The sequence below is a fragment of the Sceloporus undulatus genome, chromosome 6, assembly GCF_019175285.1.
Source record: "Sceloporus undulatus isolate JIND9_A2432 ecotype Alabama chromosome 6, SceUnd_v1.1, whole genome shotgun sequence".
NCBI classification, from domain to species: domain Eukaryota; kingdom Metazoa; phylum Chordata; class Lepidosauria; order Squamata; family Phrynosomatidae; genus Sceloporus; species Sceloporus undulatus.
This window is the reverse complement of record NC_056527.1, coordinates 112,832,695-112,851,870: the sequence shown is the minus strand read 5'-3', so window position 1 is coordinate 112,851,870 and position 19,176 is coordinate 112,832,695. Positions and strand designations below refer to the sequence as shown.

Here is a 19,176-nt window from a genome sequence, read left to right as displayed (position 1 = left end):
CCCTTCCTCCTCTCTCCCACCCTCCCAGAAACAGTGTTTCCGTTTTAATTTCTTTTTCATGTGGAAGACCATTTTAAACTGATTCCTTTACATTTCCAGACCCTCTGCAACAGATGCACCGCTTGGAGTATGGGCAAAGCAAATGGCCCCTCGTTTGTTGCATCTTGCCTTATTATAGTCAGCTTAGGCCTGAGAGGCTTAGCTGAGGTTTTCCTTTTAAAAGGAACTGCAAGGTGTTGGTTAATTTGCCCAATGAAATTAAAGCAAAAGCTTAAAACCTTTCGACGAAGGTGGGATTCGAACCCACGCGTGCAGAGCACAATGGATTAGCAGTCCATCGCCTTAACCACTCGGCCACCTCGTCTCCATAGGAGCCTCCGTAGGAAACAGGGACCTGTGCTCTTCCCTTTGATTTTGATAAGAGAAAGGTAACCCACTCATTGTTGTCTGCCTTCTTTGCAATGTTGATGGTCTCTTGCAAAAATAAAACATCAATGAGGTTGAAAGAAAAGGAAAGGAAAAAGACAACATTGGATCTATTTTCTCCGAATGAACTGAGCAATCTGGATTCTCTTGTTATCATTTTTATTTTAACAATAGCCCTGGTTGTTGCTATGTGTGCCTTCAAGCCTTTTATAACTTATTTTCTAATTTATGTTTTCTTGGCCAGATTTGTTTCAGAGGGTTTTGCTATTTCTTTCCTCTGGGGCTGAGAGAGTGTGACTTGCCCAAGGTCTCCTCTTCCACTTATTAGACCCACTTGCTATGGATCTTCCTCTTCTGCCAGTCTGCCATTGCCTCCCATTGGCCATAAGGCTTAGCTCTTTGAGATGCTGCAGCATGGGATTATTATGTTTGCATAGAAAGCGCTGGATCTTCCTGATCTTACGCTTTCCTGCCATTCTCCAAAAGGGGCTGGTTTTGATTTCGTCGTCATTTTCTTCCTCAATGTGCAAAACAAACACAATGTGTATTTCTTTTTTTTAAGCCATGTGCTTATTATTCCTCACCAGGAAGAAAGTGAGAAGCGATCGCCGCGAGGTTCCATAGTGTAGTGGTTATCACGTCTGCTTTACACGCAGAAGGTCCTGGGTTCGAGCCCCAGTGGAACCAGCTGGGTCCTTCTTTTGAAAAACATAATTAAAATAATTAAAAATTAAAAGGAAAATAAATACAAATAATTAAAAATTAAAATAAATACAAATAATTGAAATAATTTTAAAAATAATTAAAATTTAAAATTAAAATAAATACAAATAATTAAAATAATTTAAAATTAAAATAATTTAAAATTAAAATTAAAATAATAAAATACCCACAAGCACAATGAGTGCTGCAAAAACAAACTTATGGCCCCTGTTCAAACAGAAATCCACCCAAACAGCGATGACTTTATTGGCCAAATTCGTTGTAAGCTTTTGAAGCTCCAAGATGTTACAAACCAAACAGGAGAAACATTAGAGATGATAGTAACAACAATTGTGTCTGTTTCTGTCCTTAGTTAAGATGGTGTGGGTTAGGCCTCTGTTGTTACTCTTTTGCATAATGGACAATGTTTAGGCTATTAAAAGAGACATGCTGCGTTCATCAATGCATATGTAACAGTACAATAACACCCAGCATCCACAAAGTAAGTACAATAACATCCAAAATCTACAACTTGTTCATCAGTACATATATAAAACATAGTACAATATAATCTAACAGCCACAAAATATTTACAATCACATCCAAAATTCACAACCTGTTCATTAATAACTATATATAACATAGTACAATAACATCCACCATCCACAAAGCAAGTTCAATCTGTTCATTAGTACATATATAAAATATAGTACAATAATATCCAACATCCACAAGGCAAGTACAATAACATCCAATATCCACCTAATGATAATTTAAGAATAGTCTTAAATTTTGGAGGGTGAACTTTAGATGCAGGTTTTCCAACAGTGAAGGCAGGGAAGTTCTTCCTGCGAATAGGAATAGAAAGAAAAGGGGAAATGCAAATCGATTAGGAAATCTTTGCAAGCTGGGTCTCTGCCAGGGGCTCTTGGGAGGGCTTCCATGCTCCTTTCCTCTCCAAAACGGAAGGAAATTGATTATTTTAATTGCAACACCAAAATGAAAAAGCGTAGCTTGTGGCCCGTACGGGGATCGAACCCGCGACCTTGGCGTTATTAGCACCACGCTCTAACCAACTGAGCTAACCGGCCACGATGCTGCTGGTGCTGCCGACTGGATTGGAGAGCACAAAACCCAATTCAGTGGCTGGCTTATTTTCATAGGATCTGACCCACTAAGGAGTTGAATAGAGGGCAGCTTATTATAGTGAGACAGCCTCTAATGAGGTTTCAAGATCCCTGCTGGGTTCATTTTATCTTGGTCTGATGGTCCACATCTGCTGCATTAATCTCATAGAAACCATAGAGTTGGAAGAGGACATCCAGTCCAACCTCCTGCCATGAAGGAACTCTTTCCCTGCAGCTTGCATCCATTGCTCCATTGGGTCCTATTCTCTGGAGCAGCAGGAAACACGCTTGTTCCCTCCTCAATATGACATCCCTTCAAATATTTAAACAGGGCTATCATATCACCTCTTAACCTTCTCTTCTCAGGCTAAACATCCCCAGCTCCTTAAGTCATTCCTCATAGGACATGGTTTCCAGACCCTTCACTGTTTTAGTCACCCTCCTTTGGGCACACTCCAGCTTGTCAGAATCCTTTTTGAATCGTGAATTTTAGGATTGATCCATTTAGGGCTAGGGTTTGCAAATGAGGCCTATCCTATCACTACATATTTACCTGCTTGTAATACTTATTTTTTGGGGTGCATGCAAGCCTCCCCAACCATAAGTTCTTAACCCACTGAACGATTAACAAAGAGGCATTATTTTGCTTTTTTCTCCTTTGGCACCTGCTATGCTCAGATAATACTGTAAGGCACTGAAAATTCAGTCTTTCTTTTGCTCTTTTTTCTATGGGAACCTGAAGATGGGAAGGGAAAATGTTTGTCTTAAATGGGCCACAAAATTCATTAGGGGATCCTGGGCCAGTCTTTTTTTTCCCGCCAGCTTGTCCTACCTCACAGGATTGTTGATGAAGTGCAGGCGGACAAATGAGGCACCTATCTGCACCAAGCTAACTGGGAAAAAGTGGGTTATAAATATGTATCAAGCATGCATCGGGCCCAATTTTTGGTCCTAGGACCCTCCAGAGGCTGCATGGGCTGCAAAAAAAAAGGGGGGGGGGAGGAAAGGAAGAGAAGAGGAGAGGAGAAGAAGGAAAGAAAGACAGAAAGACAGAAAGAAAGAGTAAGTTTTATTTGGGACTAAAGAGTTTTAGGTCAAAACATGAGGTGCACAATTGTCCACCCTTGTTTATATAAACTTGATATCCTTTTGTGAAGTCAAAGGCTTTCAGGGATGGCATCCATTGCTTTTTGTGAGTTTTTCGGGCTATGTGGGCATGTTCTAGAAGAGTTTATTTCCGACGTTTCACTGGCATCTTCTAGAACATGGCCACATAGCCCGAAAAACCGACAAAAAAACTATTGATATCTTTTTTCTTTCCTAAGGTGAAGGAAGTGTTCATTGCAGAGTTGAAATGTCCCTGTGCTTGGAAGACACTGAGCATAGCATAATAGTTCCACAGGTGCACTCAGTGACACATTGGCACAGCAACAGCAAGTACATTTCTATACCACTTGTCAGTGAACTAGCACTCTCTAAGTGGTTTACAATGTGAAAGCCAATTGCCCCCAACAAGCTGGGTCCTTATTTTACTGACCTGCGAAAGGATGGAAGACTGAGTGGACCTTGGAGCCCTACCTGGGGTTGAGCTCACAACTTTGTGGCTGCAGTACTGGCATTTAACCACTATGGCACCAGGGCTCCACCATGATGGACCCTTCTCCCATATGCCCCCTTCATTGCACTGGCCAGTTTCTTAATGTTCTTATTAAATCCATTGTGTTTTTGGTGACCGACTGTGTTGGTCATAATTTTGCTTCACGAAATTGTGATGATGGGTCAAAGGTCCAACTGGTCACTGTTCATTTGGGCAACAAATAAACTATGGACAGCAATGGTGCCAATGCCTTGCCAGCCCCTTCCCATCTCATCACAGTCATGCACTTGGCACTTTCCAGCTCAAACTGGAGGAAACCAGGGGTTGTTTTGCTCCAGTGTTTAGCCCCAGAGCATGGCTTTGTTTCATATTCCTCCCCTTTTACTTATTTATTTGGCCAAGTGTGTCATCTAAGCAGGTCAGTGTCATCACAGGACAGAGTCACTTCTTTCAGCCCATGCAGACAATCCCTTGGTCTCCCTTCATGGGAACATCCCATCTTACCAATATCCTTTTTGAACTGTGGTGCTCAGAAGTGGACACAGTATTCCAAGTGAGGTCTGTCCAAAGCAGAATAAAGTGGCAGTGCTACTTCCCTCAGTCTTGATACTATGCTTTTAAAAAAAAAAGTCTAATGGTAGTGTGCTGTTTTGCTAGTTTTCATTATTATTAGGATTTTAAAAAGGGGTTTAATTCTGTAGGTACAGTTGCCCCTCTGTTTGCGCAGACTTCATATTCGTGACCCACACTTACTCACAAGGAGCAAACGGAGGAGATTAAAATGGAGCGCGCACCTGCAGCCTATGGGGCTTGAATATGTGTGAGTTTCCATTTTCACAGGAGGTCCAGAAATTACAGAGGGTTGACTGCAATTTAATTGCATTTATGGCCTTGGAAATGCTTCTAATTGTATTTGTTCTAATGTTTGTAAGGCATTTTGAGTCCCAGTATTAGGAGAAAGGCTAATGTCATGGCCAGCCAAGATGAGCTTTCAGAGGAGGATGAGCCTCCTCCAGAGCAAGGGCTGATTGAGGCTATGCCAGGTGTTAGTTCTACTCTGCCAGGTCCCAGCTGTGCTTCCCCAGCCCCAGAGCAGGAGGTCCAACCAGGTCCTAGTGCTGAGGAGAGGCCTCCTATGGTGCCACAGCCTAGTGGTGACTCTGGAGACGAGGCTCGCCTGCAAGTGCCTTCTTATCAAGAGAGAAGGGCTGAGAGTGCTTGCAGGCGCAGATCCAGGAGGATTGCAGAAAGACAATTAGCAAACCAGCCTCAGGTGGCTCGAGGGAGAGTTTCCCTGATTTAAGTGGGAGAGAGGCTTGAGTTTGCTGCTAGGGTTTATTGCATGGGCCCTTGGTGTGATTGCTGTCGCTCTAGCTCCTGACATCTTGTTACCTTGACCTCAGACTGTTTTGACCATGCTGCTTTCTGGCTTCCTGACTTTGGCTCGTCTTTCGGTATGCTTGATTTTCTGTAACCCTGACATCGGCTTGTTTTCTCGGCTTGCTCCTAGACTGCTTCTCCACAAGGTTTGCTTTGCTTACACGTGTTGGCTGAAGGCTTGGTTATCAACATAAGTCAGAGATTGCTGGCAGCAATCCCGGACAGCTAAATATAAATGAATATAGAACAACAATAATACAGTGGACCCTTGGTTTGGTTCCAGGACCCCCTATGGATATCAAAATCCATGGATACTCAAGCCCCACTGAATACAATGGCATAGTAAAATGGTATTACTTATGTAACATGGCAAAAATCAAGGTTTGCTTTTTGAAATTTATTTAATTTTTAATATTTTTAAACCGTTGACAGTTGAATCCATGGATAAAGACTCTGTGGATACTGAGGGCTGACTGTGTATCGGTTGTGTTTTGTTTTTTAAATTGTTGCATTGGGATACTAAAATAAATAAAATGGCTCATCTCCCAAGAGTGAATTTCTCCCCCACTGAAGCACATGCAATTGCCACAGATAAACAGACACATGGTTCTAAAAGTAATTTGCATTTATTGGCACTTTGAAAACTGCATTGGTCTGCAATTAAACCACTCACTCCTTGTTGCACAATGTCGACCTCCAGTGTTCAGCAGAGGAACTGCACACCAATTTTTCCATGACTCCCTCTCAAGTTCCATAATGTGGGAGAAAGCATTGAAAGGGTGAGGAGCCCAGCCTATGGATAAAGATAGCAGCACCTTGGAAGAGACTGTTAAGTTTTATCTCATCTAGTCCAGCTTCTGATTAGTGACAAAGAGCAGTTTGTCAGTAGGCCTAAAAAGTCACATTAAAAAGACAAAACCCAACTGAGGAAAATCAGGTCATGGCTGGCCCTGAGGATAACGCAGACACCACTCGCAAGCATTCTGGAACATGCGAAGCCATGGTGAGACCTTCATGGACTGGCGCCAGGAGGTGGGCATCCATGGCCACTGCCAAGGCAAGACACAACGCTCTGGGTGAGGCATCATTGCCAAGTGGCGGCCATCAGGAGAACAAATGCCTGCAATGCCCAGAGGGGAGCCATTGGGATTGAGAGGATATTCTTCAGTCGGCAGCCCCTGGTCATCCACATAGCGTAGCGGGATCAAGCGAGCAGAGCGCACCTTAGCCAGGACTTCAGAGGAGCGGAAGCGCATTCGACCTGTGGAGAGGCAGCATGGATAGATGGATGGGATATGGGAAGAAAGACACAGTGAGCTGTATTTAGTCCAAAAAGGGTCAAGGCTTTTGTAAGCCTAATGTGTCTTGCCAATTTGAGGCCAAGGTCCAAAACATACTGCAGAAATAATCCAGTTTGAGATCGCTTTAACTGCCCTCGCTCAGTGCTATGGAATCCTGGGAATTGCAGAGCTCTCTGATAGAGAAGGCTAAATATCTCACAAAACTACAGTTCCCAGAATGCCATAGCACTGAGCCAGGGCTGTTAAAGCAGTCTCAAAACTGGATTATTTCTGTAGTGTGTTTTGGACCTATGTCACTTCCCAAATACCTTTGGATTACAACTGGGATAGTTCAATTCAGTACTGAGAAAATACATTTTCTCTTCAGTTACCAGGCAATGGCAGCTAAACTGTGAAGGAACAAGGGTGTCTGAGTGGGTGGTGGCAGATTATGATGTTATAGGACTTTGGAAGACCAGGGTTCAAATCCCTACTCAGTTGGGGAAGGCCACTGGATGACCTTGGGCAAGTCACACTCTCTTAGTCTCAGTGGAAGGCAATAGCAAAACTCCCTTGAATGAATTTTGCAAAGAAAACTCTGTGGTCTCCCGGAGTCCTACTCCAACACACACAAATCGTCTGGAATATTACAGAACCCCCATTTCAAATTACAAACCTCAATGAACACAGGCCATTTTTAATGATGTGAGTTTAACTTCCATTTGTAACATAATGACAATCTGAAAATTTAATGTCCACATTTTCCATACTGTTCAGAAGCTATCAGTAATTCCATCCTGTTTCTAGCATCTGCACTAAAGCTTTATGAAGCCAAGTTAAGCTCACCCCACTCACCCCCCAAATAAACATAGAAGAAAACAGGCATTACCTTCACCATGTGCCACCCAGATGCCCAGGGTGGAACCAGCCATTCCCTGCAACATCAGCGCTGGACTCTCCTCAATGCCCAGGCTCACAAAACGCGACTCAAAACGCCCAGAATTGTTAGGACTCAACAGCAACCCTGGCTGGATGGTGCCACCTAGAAAAAAGTCAGACCAAGTGTTTACCAGAGAGGATCAGATCCAAAATTTCCCACGTGGTTTAATACCAGAGGTGCATTTGGCAGTCATCTCACTTACCTACATCCTCGGCATTTGTGTTGTCCATTCCCACCCAGCCAAGCAATGCCATCAACTGGCAGCCATTACACACGCCCAAGCTGAAAGTATCTTTGCGTCGGTGGAATGCCTGGAACTGAGCCTGGGCCCGGGGGTTAAAGGTCACTGACGCTGCCCAACCTGGAAACAACACATAGAAACTTGATGTTAGAACAACAACAAAAAAATCCCTTTCAGATCACAGCAAAGCATTTGCTTATCCCAAGAGATGGAGTCCAGCAAAGTGACTCTTCCAACCTCTGGGAACTAACAAGCAGAGTACAATGCAGACAGGCAGGTCAGCATCTCACAGATTTGTGAAAATAGAAGAAAAAATGGGGTATGAAGTAAAAAATATAATTATATTGTCCATATGATGGACAATGATTATTAATTTAAATGGAATGATTGTCAGTGTGTGGGAGGGGAGAAAGGGGAAAAAGTATATTATGAATTATAGATCATATAATTTGTACTATGTAAATATTAAAGAATTTAATATATATATATATTTTAAAAGCATCTCACCGACTCTTTGCCCATGGAAAGGAAAGCCTGTGGCGCTCATGAAGGCTTTCCACCAGGGCAAGCCAAAAATCACCCTTCCACAAGAGATGAAGCAGAGACACTGACCTTTGGCAGAGCCTAACACATCTGCATAGCTGAAGCCTCCAACGAACACCAAGCCCCGGAAGGAATCCAGTGTCATCTCGCCAGAGCACAAGTCTTCCATTGTGAGGTCCCAAACCTTCGGGTCGGATCAAGACAAGAGAGGAAAAGCTTAAACAAGGAAAAGAACTTTCAAAAGCAGGAGATGAAAGAACAGGTTTCTCTTGGTCCTAGTTTGAGGTCCATTCACACTACACGTTTCTAACACTCTGATTACACTTCAACTGCCATGGCTGCCTCCTAAGGAATCCTGGTTTTTATGGTTTTGTGAGGCACTAGAAATACCCCTCCCTAAAACACCAATCCCAGGATTCCATAGGATGTTGTCATGGCAATTAAAATGAGATGCAAAACTATAAATGTGTAGCATGAATGGGGCTTTTGGACAACCTAGAAGAGTTATTGGGTGCATCCCCAGAGGCTATTTATCAGTCCCCCAATTCACTAAAAAAAATTCTGCCTGCAATGCAGATTTGGATCGCTATTGATTTGCAAGGGGCTGAAATTCTCCATTTTAATGCATGATTTATTTATTTATATATACTACTTATATTGGAACATTTCAAAATGATATGCAGTACTAAAACAGACAATTACACAAACACACAAGTGACCACCTACCACACACTTTTTATGTGCTCCATGCAGTACAGGTATATGTTTGGTTGGACTTAACTGAGAAGGTCTACATCAATGGACGTGTTCTTAACATGTGTCTAAAGCTAAAAATGGCTGGAGCCTGTACAATGTCTAGGGCAGTGGTTTTTAGCCTCCACATATTTTGGATTTCAACTCTCAGAAGCCTTGGTTAGCATGACCAATGGTCAGGGGTTCTAAGAAATGAAGTCCAAAATGTCTAGGGAACTAAAGGCTGAGAACCACTGTTATAGGAGGAAAGCATTTCACATAACAGGAAGGGGGAAACAGACCACAGCAGCCTAAAAGTAGGGCCATTTTGTCCCATGGATGTCCTACAGTTGCCCATCCCTGCCCTAAGTAACTTTTGATTGGGCAGGCAAACTCACATGCATTTGGATCTAATGAGTGGCATCTTTAGGGAAGGAAAAGAAGTCCAAATGACATGATGCTCACTTCATAACAGAGACAGAGAACCACAATATTTTCCTGGGTTTCATATCTTAATATCTGAGAACTCATAGGGAGGATTTTACCAACCCTGGATTGCTCAACTCACCTGGAAACCAGCCATGAGGAATGCAGCCACCATTTCCCGGTCCCCATTACTTCCTTCCTCGCGAAGAATGGCAACTCGGGGGGCAGGCAGGGCTGGACATGAGGGAAAGGAGAGATATTGCTTGATACCATCCCTTCCTGATAAGATTGCAGTGTTTTACTCTAAGCAATTAATTAATTAACAGCTTTTCTTGTTTAAATCAACAAATCCATTTAAAAGTGGCCTTGATTAACTGAGCATCAGATTTACCATATTATCATCCTTATTATTGTTGTATTTTCAAGATTTAGAAAGGTACCTTTTGGGGACTACAATTCCCAGAATTTCCTCCTGTGGTATTTTGGGAGTTGTAATCTAAAATAACTTTTCCAAGTTCCAGTTACAATAAGAATAGTACTAGTAGAACCAGATGCAACTTAGAAGAGGCATCATACAGTATATGACACAAGATGGAGAATGCCTCTTGTAAGGGAACAGCTTGTCACCTATGATTTTTCTAAATACTAGCATTAAAATATTCTTATACATGAAATATATACTTAGGAAAAAAACCCAGTTAATTTTACCTTTGCCAAATCCAAATTGTGTCATACAAATAATTAATAAAAAATCACAGATGATAAGTTTTGTCTGAGAAGAGGCATTCTCCTTTTTCTGTTATGATGCCTCTTCGGAGACAACTCCTACTCAGGCACAGGCATACATTATTGAATAGCATGTCAGGTACACTTCTTGTACCAGAGCTACTATTTTTATCCATATTCAAATGCATAAATTTAATTGATGTAGGACTTATTCAACTGGACAACAGCTCTATTTCTTGGATCCCAGAGAATGAAGGCAGCACGTTCTTCCAAAATTTCCCCCCTTCCCATCCCTTATCTTGCCATATCTCTTACCCATCTCTTGTAGTAGAGGAAGCTCTTCCTGAGGGTTGAAGGTCATGGTAAAGCTGGGTTCTGTGCGCTTGGTCAGCCCCGTCTCTTCTTGGGCCACGCAGTCTGGGTTGGCTTGCAGCCTCTCCAGTTGGAAGCTGGTGGCCTCCCACCAGCCTCTCAAAGTTGCCACTTTCTCCACCAGCACTTCCTGGCCATTCAAAGTAACCCGGACCTGCAAAAAAGCATAAAAAGTTATTAACAATTAAGGACTTTTCTAATGAGGTTAACTTAGTGAGGAAGAAGAAGCAAGTTTGTCACAGGAAGCATGGGAACCATAGACATTTGTTGACCGGAAGACCCAGCTGAAGATGGTTGGAAAGATGGGACAGCATCCAGGTAAGGTAAATTGCAAATTATTATCCTATGGCTGGGACTTGGCTCAATGGACCTCCCTGAATGTTACCTGAGACTGGCTTGAGATCATTGGTGCAGCAATACATTTTGAAGAGTAGCCATGTATCATTACTGTGCCCACCCCACAAGGAGATCCAAAAAATGGAGGCAGCTCTACTGATTCATAGGGGAAAAAAACCAGTCCTGGTAGTTTTCATTTCCACAAGGATCAGGTCTATTTTTTTAAAAGGTCAATGGGTCTTAACTAGCTTTATAAAGATCAAGACATCCCCAAATACCTTGCAATATGACAGTGGTGGGTCTTAATAATACACGTTAAAATGGCTTGGGCCAGGTTGTCTGAAGGAGCTTTTTTCCTCCCATGTGAACCAATCCAGAACTCGTGATCCTTAGTGGAAGTCCTGTTGTATGTCTTACATTATTCTGCTTGGTTTTTTGTTTGTTTGCTTAACTGATATTTAAGCCATTCTTAAATAATGTTTTAAATGTATTTTATGGTGCATCACTGGGCGGGAGGATAGTGGACAGAAAAACAATCATTTAATGGTTGTTACTGGGAAAATGTATTCCCTGTCACTCATAGCTCTGCAGTTTACATAAGAGCACAAGAAAAGGCATCCTGGGTCAGACCAAAGACCTATCTAGTCCTCTGTTCTGTTCACAAAGACACCAATCACTTGCCAGAGGTAAGCTCCAGGATGTAAAACAACACTCCTAGCAATGGATAAATAGAGGTATACTGTTGGAGGCAGCATTTAGCCCATCTTGACTAGTAGACAGCAATGGCCCCTTCCTCCATGAATTTATCCAGTCTCCTCTGAACTACATTGAAATTGGCAGCCATCGCTACATCCTGTGGCAGTTGGTTCCATAGCTGAATGATGTACAGTAGTATGTAAGGAATTTATTCTTAATCTGTCCTAAATCTCCCACGTTACACTGCAGCTAAGAGTAGAAGGAACCAGGAGGCTTGAGAGAGAGGGATGGTAGGTGTTTCCACTGACTCTAGAAATCAAAAAGTCCTGATGCTCCAACCCTGCAAGCCCTGGCTCTGCAACACTACATCCAGCAGTGTCCTCCCCTCCACTGATCCTCATATCCAGTCCTACCCATTACCACCCATCCCCTGCATTACTTCTCTCTCACTTGGTGATCATCTCTGCACTCACAGTAGCATTGGGTCCCCTTGGACCTGAATATCCAACAGGAACACACCGCACACCAGCTTCACGGTAGCGCTGGCAGACTTCAGCTGCTGCTGAACGAGGGACCTCCAGGACCAGCCCAAGTTCCTCAGCAAAAAGCACATCCAGGGCTGTGGTAACAGGGAAGAGGCAATGTGACTAAGTGGGAGAACATTAGCAAGACAAATAGATACATCTGCCCTCTTCTACCCTGCCTGTCTAATTGACTACATCCCCGCATCACAACAAACCAAAGTGGTTTGTTGAAATCTGTTTTGTGTTGAGATGTGCAAAACCACTGTCTTGAAAGCCTGCTTTCATGAGCTAACTTTCCCTGCAACAGGTTAACTAACAAAATTTACTTTATCATAATCATTCTTGAGCTATCAGCCTCCTAATATGATCAGTGAGATCCAGTTAGCTGACTGTGAGAAACAAAACAACCAAGTAGTAATAGTAATGATGATGAAAGTGGACCATTCTGAGTCCCAGTCCTGAGCGGGATACAAATAAATATAACAAACAAACAGACAAACAAACAAATAAACCTCTTACTGACAAAACCAGCTTGCAAAAGTGGGTTTTCATGATATCCACCTCTGCTGGTTTCTTAAAATGCCACCATGGTTTGTTGCTGAATTAGGAAACTGTGGGTTGTTTAAACCACAGCTTGTTGTCATGTTTTAAGTCACAACTGTGGCTTGTTTCCCCAGCTGCCCAGGCTGGAACAGGAGCTTACAAAAGGGAGAAGCAGAGATTTAGGAATGGGGAGGACACATGACAGCTTGTTGGGTTGTCTGTCCAGCAATTTGTTGCAGAGACAACAAATCATCATTAACACAAACCATGGTCTATTGTGATGCATGAATTTGCCCTTTTTCTCTGCTATCCAAGGAATATTTCTTCAAATCTGCCTATTCTTCTCATTTCAGTATCTTATGTCCTTTACTCTCTGACTGGCCACTAAGAATAGAAGCCAGGAACTATTCAGAGATGCTGCCATGCTTTTATCTCAGTCCTTGTTTGCTAACCCACCCATCTCCTGTGTATGTTCCTTTCTGCACAAATTGCCCTTTTGTGATCTCTCCCCCACATCTGACAAAGACAACATTCCTTTTTCAAAGTAGCTACTTTCAAAGAGAAATGCAAACTTTAAACCCCCATGTCATTGCTCCTTCTTGATTCACTGACCTCTGATTCCAGGAGCAGCCAGCTCTATCTGAGCACCACAGTTCCCAGCAAAAGCCATCTCTAGCATACAAGTCAGGAGGCCCCCATCACTCACGTCATGCCCAGAGGAAATCATTGCGTCTATGGAAGGAGAGGAAAAAAGGAGAAGGGTTGTCTGTCTGGGACAATGTTGGGCCTCCACATCCCATCAATAGGGGGAATACTTTGTGAGAGGACATCAGAAAGGGTCTTTTCTGCTGTGGCACCCTTGTACAATTCCCTTCCTCAGGAGGCCCTATTGGCACCAACCTTAGAATCATTTTGGTGCCATTTCGAACCATTTAAACTTTATTTTTTATTGTTTTAATATGATTTTATTGTAAGCTCTCCTGAGATCTTTGGATTGAGCTCAGAATATAAATATTTGAATGAATGAATGAATGAATGAATATGCTGAGGGTTGACACAGAGTACCTCTTGCTGTCACAGCATCATCCTATGGAACCCTAGGATTTGTAGGTTTACAGGTTCTTTAGCCTTCTCTGCCAAAGACTGCTGGTGCCTCTCAAAACTACAAATCTCAGGATTCTGTCGAATGGAGCCATGGCAATTTAAGTGGTATCAAACTGCAATATTTCTGCAGTGCAGATCAGCCGTAGCCTTCCTCTTTTCCTACTGCCTCTCACTTTACCAAGCATTATCGTCTTTTCAAGTGATTCAGGTTGTCTCATGAAATGGTCAAAGTACAATAGCCTCAGTTTGATTGTTTTGGCTTCTAGGAAGAGTTCAGGCTTGATTTTCTCTCTAAGGCCCACAAGCTGGTCATTTTGCTAGCCCATAGCATCCGCAGAACTCTCCTCCAGCACTTCATTTCAAATCAGTTGATATTCTTCCTGTCAGCTTTTCTAGCAGATACTAAGGATCGAATATGGGGCTCAAAGCAGGCCACTGGTGCTCTCATCCTTGCTTAAGAATTGCTTACCTTGGAGCAGACGCTGGGTGACTTGGAAACAGGAGACAAGAGTCCTGGGGTTGTCCAAATCTGGTGAAAGATGCCCCAACTGAGAGAAGCACTGGGCCAAAGCACTGCCCCCAAGGCGATGTTGGTCAGGACTGATGGCCACATGAAGCAGAGCCCCTAATCAATTGCCAAAACAAGAAGAAATTGCTCATGAAAACAAAACACTGAATCATAGAATCACAGAATTGGAAGAGACCCTAAGGATCAACCACTCCAACCCTCTGCCATGCAAGAATTCACAATCAAAGCACTCCCGACAGATGGCCATCTAGCCTCTTTCTTTCTCTTTCTCTTCGTTCAAACATACACAGAGGCCACAAAAGATCTGTCCTGCTGGAAGTTAAAATTACCACAGATTGATTTGGCAATCCACAGGAGGTCAATGAATATCACTAGGATTAAACCTAGAACTTGGGAAAGTTACTTTTGTAGTAAAGGATTCTCAGAATCCATTAGCTTGCATGGCATATTCAGCTGAAATATTCACTGAAGAGGACTCCAGGAATTATTGGTGTCAGTACTGTTTGTAATGCCCAACAAGTGTAGATCCACATAATTAATTGTGGAATGGTGAGTCAGCACACATGTAAACCTCATTGATTCAGTGGGTTTATTCCAGTTAAGACTAACCAGGTCATAGTCCAAAATGGTGGAGAGCATGCTTCCAAGCTCTAATTAAACTGTTAGAAACTTTTCACATCTACTCTTTTTATGAAGATGGACGGAAGGACGGGACAACTTTATAGTAAAATCAAAACAGAGCTTCTATCAACTCAAAATTGCTAACAAATCTATCAAAGTTAGCAGTTCATAACATTAAGCTACTAGAGCCATTTTTATGGTAAAGTTTTTTAAATGTTTTTATCTTGTGAGCTGCCTTGGGTTCCTTTCAGGGAGAAAGGCAGCATAAACATGAAATAAAAATAAAAAATATAAAAAATTTCTGGCCGGCTGATGCTATTTGTGGCCTGTTGCAAATAGATCATAATAAATCCATCGCAATCAAGGCCTTTGCAAGCCATTCACAATCCTTTACCATATCATCAAGACTTGATATTACCTTTCCCATCTGGACATTTCAAGTCAGGAGTGACTGTGGCAGTGATATCTGGACAGACAGCATAAGCCGAGATGACAAGAGTCCCTGTGGGAAGAAAGTATAAAGTCAGGGAAAGGTAGAAATCAGTGGCAGGGGACAAATACAGAGACTTAAACTCCCCAGAGCTAGGAGAATTCCCAATAGATCGGCAGTCAAAGTATATGACTCAGTTACAAAGCAACACCAGAGTGCTTCCTATCCCTCTCCTTCCCAGAGGACAAAAAAAGCATTCGCAGCTGATACTCAGACAGCTTAATAGGATACAGTAGCCTAACCCTAACCTTCACCCTTTAAAATCAGCCAAAACAGTTCTAGAAAAGCATATCCATACACATGGCTTGTAATGCAGGAGTCAATAATTGGCCCTTGAACAGTTAATTCCCTTTGTATAAATATATATATAGAGAGATAACTCTATGTGTGTCAACTTATAGAGTCTGTCGCCTGTCAGCTTAGGGAGACCCCATGAATTTCATAGGGTTTTCTTAGGAAAGGAATCATCAGAGGTGGTTTGCCAGTTCCTTCCTCTGAAATATAGCCTACAGCACCTGGTATACATTAGTGGTCTCACATCCAAGTATTAACCAGAGATGACCCTGGTGCTTAGTGTCCAAGTTTAGACAGGATCTGGTGCCTTTGGGGTATTTAGATACAAATACCAGAATACAATAAACACATCTCCCTCAAAATGAACCTCAGACTGCTGATAAACTAGCCCATTTCCTTCTAGTTTGAGAGAAGTAATTTTGGGGTCAGGTCACAGCATGAAGCACCCCATTTCTCACCAGGTGCTTTAACGGTTTCTGTGCCAACACGAGCTGCCATGCTGAGAGAATCCTTGCCTCCGTCCACAGCCACTCCCAGTTCACCCATCACGGAGCACATGGCTCTGCAGGCCTCAGCCAAGGCTGCTCCTTCCCCAGGCAACTTGGCCGCCCACATCCAATTCCCACTGCATTTGACGTCCTGCGAGAACAGACACAGAATCCCCAAGGGAGGCCAAGCGACAACAGAGATGACATTATGCAACACACAGATCTTGCCTCTAACTTCAGGTCACAGATTAATGTGAGGCATGTGAAAGAAAGGATGTGAAAATCTGCAGCCTCCATCAAATGATTAATGGACCGCAGGTTGCGGCAGCTGGCCAGTGGAGCCATGAATCCATTCCAGATTTTTCTCAGAACTGAAAAGGAACAATCTAAGGTGCTGACCCCATTTTGGAGGAGAAGGTACAGCAAGCTGGATTGCTCCTTTAAATTTCAGGCTAAAACTCATTTTGCCTTATAAATACTGGAGAATATTTTGGAGAATGTGGAAGGTCTTCCAAGAGGGAAAAAAAAACACCTACCTTTATTGGCCATCCTAATGATGACAGATAATGGCCCTAGACATTATCTGTTTATGGTGCAGTCTGCACTGCAGAAATAATGTGGTTTGGCACTGCATTAGCTGACATGGCTCAATGCTATAGAATTCTGGGATTTGTAGTTTTGTGAGGTATTTAGCTTTCTCTGTCAGAGAGATTTGGTGCCATGACAACAAATCCCAGGATTCCACAGATTAGAGTTCTGACAGTAAAAGAGGATCAAAATACATTATTTCTGCTGTGCATATGCATCCTACCTCACAGGGTTGTTGGGAAGGTGCTATTGGATTAATGTACCATTTGAGGACTTCCCATAAAGACACCAAATAGCTGGATGTGAGAACAGAATACTAAACAAGATAGGGTTTTGTTCTGACCTAGCACTGTTCTTTATTTTTGGTCCTTATAAAAACAGCAAGGAAAACTACATGCACATCCTTGAGCTCTTGAGAGTGTAGTAAACTGGGCCTCTGCCACCAAACAAGAAGGATTTTTAAAAATCCTTGTTGGCATCATGGCCAAAGATTAATAGCTGTGTCTTAGTGACCTGGTTGGATACTTCTTGTAGTTGATGTACAGTTTGAAGCTGGGAACAAGATATGAAGAATGAGAATGGACTGGAAGAGTAAACCCTTTTTTGTTGCTAATCTCCTTTTACAGGTCTCCACAGCTATTCTGGAGAGAAGGATCACACTTTTGCACTTTGATTTTCATTGTTTCCTTTTGGAATATATAACCCTTGGGAATCAATTTTCCGCTGGCTTCATCTTGGGAAGGGTGCCCCCCAGTCCAAGGACTTCTCATATGTCCAGTAATGGGGAATTTGGTTGTCAGATGAGGCATAGTTTGGACAGAACCTGTTTGGGGGACCAATTCTTCCACTGACTGTGAGGAGATGCTGGACCACATCAACAAAAGGACAGGAATACTCCTCTGTTGTGTACCATCTGCTTCATCAATAAAGCTTATGCTATCCCAATAACATGGGTCAGTGTTTGGCACTGAAAGAACTCTAGGGTGAAGACACACTGCGGAATTAATGTATTTTGACACCACTTTAATTGCTGTGACTCTATCCTGTGGAATCCTGGGACTTATAGTTTGGTGAGCTTTAGCCTGGTCTGTCAGAGAGCTCTGGTGCCTCACCAAACTACAAATCCCATGGTATTACAGGGTAGAAATTGGTTTAATTCTGCAGTGCTATTGCATCCCTAGTTCCAGAACAAAGACTTTAGGAAATGTGGGGCTATGAAATGCAATCAATAAATGGGGAACTGTCTAAATCAGAAGCAGAGGGAGGACTTACCTTAAGGTCACTGACACGAGCAAACACCAGGTTTGTGAGGGATTCTGCCACTGCCATTCGAGCACCAGCAGCAGGGTCAATGAGGCCTTTGATAGGTTGCTCCCCGATGGCTGTGGCTCCTCCAACTGTCTCAAAGGGGGAGAGTGCCACCACGGCAACATCTGCCAATGGGGTGTGGAGGGGACCCACACATTGCTGCTGTGCCACCAGCCCCGTCACTGAACGATCAACCTTACGCCAAAGGAAAACAAGGACAAAGGGAGTGAAGGAAAAAAATTGTGAAAAGCAAGCACCCAAAATTTCCCATCTGTATAATTCTATTCCATAATGTCTGAAGGAACTAGAGCGTCAAATCTCATCCTGAAAGGTACCTTATTGGTCAGGTATCGTTTACTTGCCACAGCTGGCAGCCTCAGCACACGCTGAAGGGCATCCACCACACTCAGGTCATGGGGAAGATCCAGAGGCCGGAGGGCTCGGTTCACATGATTCAAAACAAATTCCTAGTTGATAGGGATTAAAAGGGAAAGAATGCAAAATATTGTTGGCCAGCCAAAACATTCCAGAGCATGGATGAAGAAAGTGTGGTATGCAGAACATACAAGGCGGTACACCATCTGTTACTATCTCCATGATTGGAGACAAAAGGTTGGAGATCAACGATTGGAGATAAGAAAAGCCCAGACAGTGGAAATAAATTCAGGTTTACAGCCTGGAAAATGTTGTCCTGGAGCATCCTCCTCAATAGTTATGAACAGAATTTGGACAATGCTTTGAATACCTGATGTTCAAACTGGCATGAATTACATCTGGCTGCACTCATTTTGGATTTCCCCAACCCCAGGACCCTTAAGTCCTTCTTGTTGCTGGTATGTGGTTCTCCAGATCCTTGCCAAATCGGACCTTGGCTCCCTAGTCTATAAAGGTTCCCCACCTCTGCTCCAAATAAAGCACAACCAATATATACTTAGGGGAACAGCTTTCATTTATACTGCTTCCAACAGAGAGCTGTGGAAAACAGAAATGAAGAGGTAGTGAAGACAAGTGGTTTCTCCTCTAATCCAACTCCCAGTGTGCTAAAAGTAATATGTGCAAAGGAATATAGCTCAGTAAGAGAACAAAGGTTTTGCTTGCAAAGTGTTCAACAAAGGGATCAACATCTTGACCCACAAACCACCAGCTACCACTGGGAAAAGGAG

At 42.9% G+C, this 19,176-nt stretch overlaps 1 protein-coding gene and 3 non-coding genes across 4 annotated transcripts in view; 1 reads left to right on the top strand and 3 right to left on the bottom strand.

Moving 5' to 3' along the window:
• Positions 1-282: 282 nt before the first annotated feature.
• Positions 283-364, bottom strand: TRNAS-GCU. The gene has a single exon. It is a non-coding gene; the product is annotated as a tRNA-Ser (tRNA).
• Positions 365-1,040: 676 nt separating this feature from the next.
• On the top strand, positions 1,041-1,113 carry TRNAV-UAC. Its single transcript has one exon. It is a non-coding gene; the product is annotated as a tRNA-Val (tRNA).
• A 1,032-nt stretch (positions 1,114-2,145) lies between these two features.
• Positions 2,146-2,219, bottom strand: TRNAI-AAU. The gene has a single exon. It is a non-coding gene; the product is annotated as a tRNA-Ile (tRNA).
• Positions 2,220-5,842: 3,623 nt separating this feature from the next.
• Positions 5,843-19,176, bottom strand: part of PFAS (phosphoribosylformylglycinamidine synthase) — a 30,585-nt gene continuing 17,251 nt past the window's right edge. Inside the window, exons 17-29 of the mRNA XM_042473016.1 lie at positions 18,349-18,480; positions 17,978-18,208; positions 16,088-16,268; positions 15,264-15,347; positions 14,165-14,320; positions 13,204-13,323; positions 11,998-12,143; positions 10,436-10,646; positions 9,537-9,628; positions 8,306-8,420; positions 7,655-7,813; positions 7,402-7,554; positions 5,843-6,493 (exon numbers count right to left, since the gene is read on the bottom strand). Of these exons, the coding sequence (XP_042328950.1) occupies positions 6,171-6,493; positions 7,402-7,554; positions 7,655-7,813; positions 8,306-8,420; positions 9,537-9,628; positions 10,436-10,646; positions 11,998-12,143; positions 13,204-13,323; positions 14,165-14,320; positions 15,264-15,347; positions 16,088-16,268; positions 17,978-18,208; positions 18,349-18,480 (2,103 nt within the window). The 3' untranslated portion in view covers positions 5,843-6,170. The remainder of the gene's footprint in view (positions 6,494-7,401; positions 7,555-7,654; positions 7,814-8,305; positions 8,421-9,536; positions 9,629-10,435; positions 10,647-11,997; positions 12,144-13,203; positions 13,324-14,164; positions 14,321-15,263; positions 15,348-16,087; positions 16,269-17,977; positions 18,209-18,348; positions 18,481-19,176) is intronic.